Source organism: Garra rufa, chromosome 13, assembly GCF_049309525.1.
Source record: "Garra rufa chromosome 13, GarRuf1.0, whole genome shotgun sequence".
In the NCBI taxonomy this organism is placed as follows: Eukaryota; Metazoa; Chordata; class Actinopteri; order Cypriniformes; family Cyprinidae; genus Garra; species Garra rufa.
This window is the reverse complement of record NC_133373.1, coordinates 30,684,130-30,694,009: the sequence shown is the minus strand read 5'-3', so window position 1 is coordinate 30,694,009 and position 9,880 is coordinate 30,684,130. Positions and strand designations below refer to the sequence as shown.

Here is a 9,880-nt window from a genome sequence, read left to right as displayed (position 1 = left end):
GCTAACCATTTCTGAAGAGGCGAATAGACATTTGGCTGCTATTTACATAGATTTATGAAAGAAATACGACTGCAGCCTGAGGGTGTTTTGAACTTTGAAAAATGTATTTCCAAAATCCCCTGAGTGCAAGGAATTTGCTTGGTAAAGAACCAGCGTAGACCACTCAAAAACATAACAGGCTGACTGCATTGCGTGCTGTGAGTGTTTGTGTTTTTTTTTTCTTGACAAACCGCCTATTCACTGGGAAAAAGACCTGCTTGAATTTTTACACTGCACTGCTCAAGACATCTTTGTGAGGCTTATATGCAGAATATTTGAGGTGACTTGCTGATGCTCTTTATGCAGACACGTTCTGACAGATTTGGAGAGAGCCCAAGGCAGATACAAAAGAGTAGTCTGTCAAAACCAGGGATAATTCCCTTCCTCTGTACAAAGACACCATCTGAGAGCCATTTACCTAAACAGTGTGGTTTTTCATGGTTAGGGGAATACAATGACGTTTTGATCTTGTTGACAATATTTATCCCCCAGTTCTTTAAAGTGATAGTTCACCCAAAATGAAAATTCTGTCATTAATTACTCACCCTCATGTCGTTCCAAACCCGTAAGACCTTCATTCATCTTCAGAATACAAATTAAGATATTTTTAATGAAATCTGAGAGCTTTCTGACCCTGCACAGACAGCAACGCAACTACCACATTCAATAATTAATGACAGAATTTTCATTTTTGGGTAAACTATCCTTTTCAGAGACACCAAGAATACTTGAAGGATGCTCATTATCATATCTTCTGCATTCTAAGCAAGCTAAGATCCTCTAGTTGTCATTTTATTTGCCCATTTTACCTGTAAAAATAATGAAAGCGCCATTTTAAGGACATAATTTTCCCAAGCATTTGAGAGACATCATGAAAAATGATAAGAAATAAGAAATGTCACTAATACAGATTTTAAAATGTATTACTTAGAATGATTAACATTTCTGTACTCTAAAAAACAAACAATGACAAAATAGCGGTAACATATTACACTTAATTCTGTCAGTTACATCAGATAGACAACAGCATTATTTTCTTGTAAAAAATAAATAAATAATTTACTTTCTGATACTACAGTAAATATACAAAATACTAAATATTTTTAAAAGGGCAATACAATTATATACATCTAGCTGAAATTATATATAAAAAAAATAATACATCTACATTACAGATTTTTGTTCAATCCAGAATTACATCTTTGCACTTCTGTATGACCATAATCTTACATGCACACTACCAGTCAAAAGTTTTTGAACAGTAAGATTTTTAAAGGTGCCATAGAATGCATTGAAACAATATTTTAAATTGTTCTCTGATATCTACATAGAAGGTATATGGCATAGGAAAGGCCAAAAAATCTGCAGAAACGGTTTTACAGGTCCATTTACAACCCTAGGATTTGTCCCTAGAATGAAATGCTCTGTTATTGCCTTATTTGGAAGGTTCCTGCATAATAATGAGGAGCTCTGCTCTGATTGGCTGTCTTACAGAGCGGCTTGTAAGGAAACACATGGAGGAAATATATATTTAATTACGGCCGCTTCATTTATTTAACTCTAGCCGCTTTTAATATGCGGTTTGTTGAATCTGCTGTTTTGAATCCGCAACATTTTTTCTCTCACTACTGTGATCGCATGTGCTCTGTGTAACCTTATACTGCAGCTGAGTAGTATAACAAGAAGGACTTACCACACAAGTTTTGATGTTTTAGTGATGCTCAGGATCTGTAAATCACTGGCCATCATCAGTGCACTCATCTCTCCGTTTATGTGGTAAGTAAAATCTTATGTACAGGCTACCGCTAGCATTAAGCTAACCATGTCCCTTCAGTGATTTTACTGATGTACTGACGTTACTGATGATTGGCCTATGCAAATGTTGGGGGCGTAAGTATCGCGTAATAGTCGGTGTTATGTTGGAATTAACCTATTTTTCGGTGGTCTTTTGCAAACACCAGATTTATATAAGAAGGAGGAAATGGTGGTGTTTGAGACTCACAGTATGTCATGTCCATGTACTGAACTGTTATTATTTAACTATGCCAAGCTAAACGCAGTTTTCCATTCTATGGCACCTTTAAAGAAGTCTCTTCTGCTCACCAAGCCTGTATTTTTTGATCCAAAGTACAGCAAAAACAGTAAAATTTTGAAATATATTTACTATTTAAAATAACAGTTTTCTATTTTAATATATTTTAAAATGTAATTTATTCCTGTGATTTCAAAGCTGAATTTTTAGCATCATTACCCCAGTCACACGATCCTTCAGAAATCATTCTAATATTCTGCTTTACTGCTCAAAAAACATTTATTATCATTATTATTATTATTATATTGAAAACACCTGAGTAGATTTTTTTTCAGGTTTCTTTAATGAATAGAAAGTTCAGAAGAACAGCATTTATCTAAAATAGAAATCTTTTGTAACATTATAAATGTCTTTATCATCACTTTTAATCAATTTAAAGCGTCCTTGCTAAATAAATTTTTTCCCCCAAAAATAAATAAAACTGATATTGACTCCAAGCTTTCAAATGGTGAATAGTGTATAATGTTACAAAAGCTTTTTATTTCAGATAAATGCTGACCTTTGAATCTTTCTAATAATCAAAGAATCCTGAAAAAAATGTACTCAAACTGTTTTAAATATTGATAATAATAATAATAAAATGTTTGGCTGGTAGTGTATATGAAGTAGAAACATAATAGCCTGCTTTCTACTGAAAACTTACTAAAAAAAAATGAAATTACTTCAGTTTGGCATATTAGCTGGTAATTGGTATAAAAAATAAATTTGCATGCTTTTATAAAACTATACATAAGTGCATGTACAACATCTACAAAATTCTCTGCTTCTAACCCAAGTCTTTCCTTCAGCGCATGGCGATCATCCATACTGGTACGATAACCTCAGGAAAGCCTTCCTGCTTTTCTATGTCCAGTATGGTCAGGCCTGCTGTCTGAATGATGTTCTTCATGATGTCCAGGTGGCGAATAATGCTGCTGTCAATGGGGTCCAACTTGCAGCCCTGCCGCGCCATGTTATCCTTAATGATGATCACACCGTTGGCCCTCAGGCTCTGCTTTGCACGCATTAGAAACTCCATCAGGTCTTTATCAGTAAGATGACCTGAGAAATTTAAAATGGTTCATGAATCATGTAATTCTTGACAAAAAGTCCAAAGTCAGTGCTCATAGTCCATTTACACATGTTACTTCTACATCTTGGATAGCTACGCTTCCTTGTTGGTGTATGTTGACTGAGTCACTTTGGTTAGGTTTAAAAAAAAATCTGTCACCACCAGGAATTCATATACTCCACAGTCTTATATGGTTTTCAGCAGTTTCATATAGATATCTGTGCCGCCGGTGTCAAATGTACACAGCCTGCAGTGAGGGAGATGAAACTGTATACTGAAACAAAAGACTCTGACTAGCATTTAGTTGCTCTTATTACAGCAGACTGGCAAAGATAGCCTGGCCTACTAAAATAAGCAAATGTAGATGGGCAGAAAACAAAAGTCAAATTAAAGTGAATGCAGGTGAAACATTACTGCAAAACATATGTTACATAAAATAATCCACTCACAGGCAACCCACTGCAGCCAGATGACATCGTATTTCTTTATAGGTGGGGTGAATTCTTGCAGATTGTAAAGGTAGTAGGCCTCTACTCTGTCTGCGTAATCTCCGAGGTATTCCTCATGAGCGTGGAGGATGAAGTCTTCCATCATGTCAAGCATCTCCATGGTTTCAAACACGGGAAACAGAACTCCTTTAGACACCCTTCCAATTCCACAGCCGCAGTCTAGCGCTCGCTTGGTGCCAGCCTTTCCTGGACCCTATCAGAATCATAAATAATAATAATTTAATATAAGTGCTAGTCAAAGTTCATGGTCAAAGTTTCAGCAGAACAGCTGAACACTATTTATGAAGCGAATGCCATTTGTCAACTTGGATGTGTTAATTAACCACATGTTCAAATAGCGTTATAGAGAAGAGTACAGCTTAGTCATTCTGATCTTGAGGCCTTACTATATAAAGAGTATGTGTGGGAAGACTGAAAAGTAAGGATACAACAATTCACTCAACTCATAAAGTGACACAATTCACAATACTGATTTCACAATATGATTTTCTCACAATTTTCTTTTGTGCAAAATGAAATTTAAGGCAAATTATAAATGACAAGGCATCCTTTTATTGTTTAATATTGTTTAAATTTAAATATGGTTGAGGTCAAAAGTTTCCATACACCTTGCAGAATCTGCAAAATATTTATTATTTTACCAAAATGAGAGGGATCATACAAAATGCATGTTATTTTTTTATTTACTACTGACCGGAATATGATATTTCACATAAAAGATGTTTATGTATAGTCCACAAGAGAGAATAATAGTTGAATTTATTAAAATTACCCCGTTCAAAAGTTTACATACACTTGGTTCTTAATACTGTGTTGTTACCTGAATGTTTTTTTTTTTTTTTTTTTTGTTTACTGATAGTTGTTCATGAGACCCTTGTTTGTCCTGAACAGTTCAACTGCCTGCTGTTCTTTAGAAAAATCCTTCAGGTCCCACAAACTCTTTGGTTTTTCAGCATTTTTGTGTATTTTAACCCTTTCCAACAATGACTGTATGATTTTGAGATCCATCTTTTCACATTGAGGACAACTGAGGGACTCATATGCAACTATTACAGAAGGTTAAAACACTTACTGATGCTTCAGAAGGAAACACGATGCAGAATGAAGATGTGTACATTTTTTATATTTTGCCTAAATATCATTTTTTTGTTTTATTTAGGACTGCCCTTCAGAAGCTACAGAAGATGTTTTCCAGAAGATAAAATAAGTTAAATTTACCCTAATCTTCAAATTCAAAAAGTTTTCACCCCCTGGCTCTTAATGCATCGTTTTTCCTTCTGGAGCATCAGTGAGCATTTGAACCTTCTGTAATAGTTGCATATGAGTCCCTCAGTTGTTCTCAGTGTGAATAGGTGGATCTCAAAATCATACAGTCATTGTTGGAAAGGGTTCAAATATACAAAAATACTGAAAAACCAAAGATTTTGTGAGACCTAAAGGATTTTTCTGAGGAACAGAGGACAGTTTAACTGTTCAGGACAAACAAGGGACTCATGAACAACTATCACTAAACAAAAAACACAGCTGTGGATTATTCAGGTGACAACACAGTATTAAGAATCAAGTGTATGTAAACTTTTGAACAGGGTCATTTTTATAAATTCATCTATTTTTTTAATACATTTTTTTATAGATTCAACATGCATTTTGTATGATCCCTCATATTTTGGCAAAATAATTAACATTTTGTAGATACTGCAAGGTGTATGTAAACTTTTGACCTCAACTGTATGTCAAATAACAAAATTAAATAAAAAAGTCAAAACAGATATTACAAATATAATAAATCTCTTCATATAAACAAACTAGGGCTTTTCCTGTGATTTTTCAATTAAAAATGACGGTCAACCACTGAATTTTTGAAATTTGAAGCAAAAACAGACTTTAGCTTTGTGAAGTTATGCTACCTAAATCATATCTGCGCGAAACCAATATCAGATAGGCTGAATGAAAATGCAAATTCACTCCCTGACAGCAGGTGGCGCTTATGGAACAGCAGCATTTCTTGGTTACCGCTGTAAACAAAACAGCGATTTGAAATACTAAATTAATATGTATTATTCCGAGGAAAGATGAAAAGAAAATACCATCTAAACTTTTCTGAAGGCAGTCAGTTCCTCTCAAAAACCCCCATCTCCAACTGTATCTCCATTCATTTAACATCTTAACTGACTTGAATCGTCACATATTTTTATTGATTTTCACGTTTATTTCAGTGAGTTTCTTGTGAATAATACGCATTTAGTAGGAAAGAGAAAATTACATACAACAAACTTCTTCAGGAACTGTCTTGAACCTTCAAGGTCAATCTCCGATATCTCCACAAAATCTCCCATCATGCCTTCCTCTGAAGCCGGGACATCTTTGTAGAAGTTCTGCGCCCTGTAGTAAAACTGCTTCTCCCCTTTAATGTACTCACAAGTCACGGCATAGAGTTTCACTGTAGGGCAATAAACATATAGATAGTCACATATAGACAGGTTGGGAGTGTTTTGGATTCTTCACACACTAGAGAGAAAGATAAGCCATTAATTGAATTACTAGAAATCTAATATTATGTTGTAGTGGAAATATAAAGGTCAGCTGTGGGTGCAAGTGTAAGGTTATGAGATGAAGTTTCAATGCAATTGTATCTTCTCATTAACTTCTCACAACGACATTAAGTCATAAGCAGTTTTTTGAAAGGTAGCAGTTATTAATAGCATCTGTTTATGGAGTAACAGCTCTGAATTTACAAGACGACTTCTTTCAGCAAATGGGATTGAAGCATCAAGATACTGTTGGTTTTGACAGGGTTGTAGTACAGCGCAAAGCAATGGTTTATTGTTGACACATTTAGGAGTTTGGATGAAGCAACTCAACATATGATACTCTTGTCAGGATCATTTTAAAGTCACATTATTAAGTTCAGCTGGAGCATCTGCTCTCGAATGACTGGTCACTTAAAGGACAGACCAGTCAATGCATACTTTTCGAGTCAAACATCAGATCACTAGATGATTAGCGGGAAGACCTTGCCTAAGGGATATAGGTGAGAGAACTGGCTTGTGAGCTGGATATGTGAACCACAAGTTTACTAGTTCAAAGTTAAAAATAGTAACACTGGGCAGTGATTCCCTGTGGACTACTTTATTTTGGTCCTGAATATTTTAGTTGGCCCTCTTTATAGCTTAACACTCACTCATCTGCTTTGCCTTATTGGTCATGAGGCAACATTATAACAACCTGCTAGCATTAGGAAACATTTCAGCCAAAAAGCAGACATTAAAGTGATAGTTAACTCAAAAATGAAAATTCTGTCATTAATTACTCACCCTCATGTTGTTCCAAACCCCTAAGACCCCTAAAGACCTTTGTTCATCTTCAGAATACAAATTAAGATATTTTTGATGAAATCTGAGAGCTTTCTGACCCTGCATAGACAGCAACGGACCTGAAAAAGTTCCAATGCCCGGTTTTACCAATGCCTTTACTACGTTTTCTGGCCTAGGAACATTTTAGTTACGTTGTTGTCTATGGAGGATCATAAAGCTGTCAGAATTCGTAAAATATCTTAATTTGTGTTCCAAACGAAGGTCTTATAGGTTTGGAATGAAATGAGGGTAATTAATGACAGAATTTTCATTTTTGTGAATTGCTAATTCTGTCATCCATCTATATCCATTTACTCTCCCTCATGTCATTCCAAACTTTTTCTGTGAAACATAAAATATGATATTTTGAGAAATGTTTTTCTCATACAATCTGGTTTCTTTAAAATACCTTTTGTGTTCCACAAAAGGAAGATCGTAAAGGTTTGGAATAACATGAGGGTGAGTAAATGATAATAGAATTTTTATTTTTGGGTGAACTATGACTAAATTCTCACAAAACACTTCTAGGTTAATTTCAGTCAAAAATATGAATGATTGTCTTCCATTGTGGTCAAAAGCACAGTTAATGCCATGTATGATGCATTAAAAAACTACATTTTTGCACGATAATAGCAAGTTCCTAGCTTTTTTAGTTATCAGGAAGATATTTTTTAGGGCTACTTTTTTGAGTAAAATTCACAGTTTTAAATTGAACAAAAACTCTTTCCAAAATGTTAAATGTTAGAGTAAAGGCTAAGGGTAAAACCTATTGTCCTCAATGTGTTCTTATATTTAATACCACATCAAACTCATCAGTAACAATACAAATGAGTCTGCTGAAAGAAATCTGGCCTCTAAATCCAACTAATAACTTGCAGTAACACTGACAGACTGGATTATTGCTTTTACAGTTTACACTGTGTGGGCAAGCTAACATTCTTCAGACAACGACCACTGTCAACAACTGAACAAAACTACTCCAAATCACATAACCACCTTGAAATACTTTGAAATATGGTATCATTGCTGCTAATGCACCAACAAGTCACAGCTGATTTTATTATTCAGTGAAATGTAAAGTATGTAGACATGTACACATGGCTCTGTACACCGAAGCAGCTTTAATAGGGATAGATATGCCAATAGTATGAATATTAGTGGATGCAGACTATTTATTTATTGTGGATTCGGTCTGACACAACTCTATACTCCACATGTCTGCCTTACGGTTCTTATCACAACAACATTTGCAGGAAAACTTCAAAGGGTCATAATTCATACAAGCAATTCATTGTGCCACGCACTCCGACATCTTACCCAGAGGAATCTGCTCCAGGAGGTACAGGTAGCTGGCGAAGAACTCCTTCCTCAGAGTATTGTGCAAGTGAAAAGACATGCTGTGCTTGCACATTTCATCGTCTGTCTTCGCCCAGCGATCTCGGAAAGCTTGATGCGTCCCGCTAAACTCCATAATAGAGGTGGAATCAGACATTGTGAATCTTAAATTGGCTCAAAGCGTGTGTGATAATGTGTAGCTCTAGGTGTCTGGAAGAAATGCTGAAGACACCACGGTGCTGCTATATCTGTAGGAGGCCTCTGGCGATCTTTTCTCAGCAGACTAGTGTTTAAAACTACCTCATCTTATCAGATCACCTGTTTTAGGCCTGGAGTGGTGGAATGAAAAAGGGACGGGTAAGATTGCCTCAGAAGAGGGGTGGCGCCTTCTTCTCCAGTTCCAGAAGAAGCTCCTTCTCCTGCGTTCCACAGACACATCCAGAATGCCATGTTAATGCATACCAACACATGAACCAGAGAGTCATGCATTCATTCACAGTCAGTGAAAGGCAGCTTATGTAGTGGCTATTCTTAGCACTGCCTTCTCATGTTTGTATACACAGTATTAGTGGCAAGTTCACAGTGGTGAGGAAAGATCAAAGCGGATCTAATCTGAACATGCTGTTCCTGCTTATTGTCTGCATGCATTGACACTGCAGCCATATGCTACAATAGCAACATACAATTGATAAAAAAAAAACATTGTTTTTAGAGTTACACATACAAATTGTGTAAAAAAGCAAAGAGAGAGAGATAGGGAGAGAGAGAGCGAGAAATAAGATGGATGAGATATCAGGCCTCTCATTTTTAGTCATGTCAGCTCATGGGCCATGTGTTACTCATGTGATTGCAGTTTGAAATTTGGATAAATTGCCAAATGATCATCACCATAGTGTATGTGATATTCAGGGAACCCAAATTGAGCCAGTGCTTAAATTGGAAATGCATGCTCAGTGCAATTAGAGAAGTCTGTTTATAAATAATGTAGGTCCCACAAAGTTCCTACAAAAGAGTTTTCAATTTAGTTTGAGGTTTTAAAAAACAGACTAAGAAATATCATCATACTTCCCTAGCTAATTCATCACAGTACAATAAAGCAATTTTTGTAATACAAGTTTTCTGAAATGTTATATTTAAATATGTAAATGAAGTGATATTTAATTAAAATGAACTAATTTGCATAATGCATACATTTCCAGAACTAAAATCTGAACATTGGACAAAGCTAGATTAAAATTTCTTCACCTCTTGTTGACTTTTGTTGACATATTAGAGTTACATTTTTTTTTTAGCAGAAAATACTGTCAATAGTTCATAAAAATTTAGTTTTTCATGTTTTTATGCATAAAATGTTAGATACAATCAAGCCTGACCCTGGCAAATTCTGACTTAAAGTTACTTTTATTCAACCAGCAAGGTTTTATTTGATAAGAAATGACACAGACGTCTCCCAGAAGATAATAAGACGATGTACAAGAGGCATCATTGTGGAAAAAATTAT

General features: G+C 35.4%; 1 protein-coding gene across 1 annotated transcript; it reads right to left on the bottom strand.

Moving 5' to 3' along the window:
* Positions 1–834: 834 nt before the first annotated feature.
* Positions 835–8,759, bottom strand: ntmt2 (N-terminal Xaa-Pro-Lys N-methyltransferase). The gene is made up of 4 exons (XM_073816786.1): positions 8,362–8,759; positions 5,959–6,131; positions 3,632–3,884; positions 835–3,172 (listed from the first exon to the last, which is right to left on the bottom strand). Exons 1-4 carry the CDS (start codon positions 8,534–8,536, stop codon positions 2,916–2,918), a joined length of 858 nt encoding a protein of 285 aa, XP_073672887.1. The 5' UTR covers positions 8,537–8,759; the 3' UTR covers positions 835–2,915.
* Positions 8,760–9,880: the final 1,121 nt, after the last annotated feature.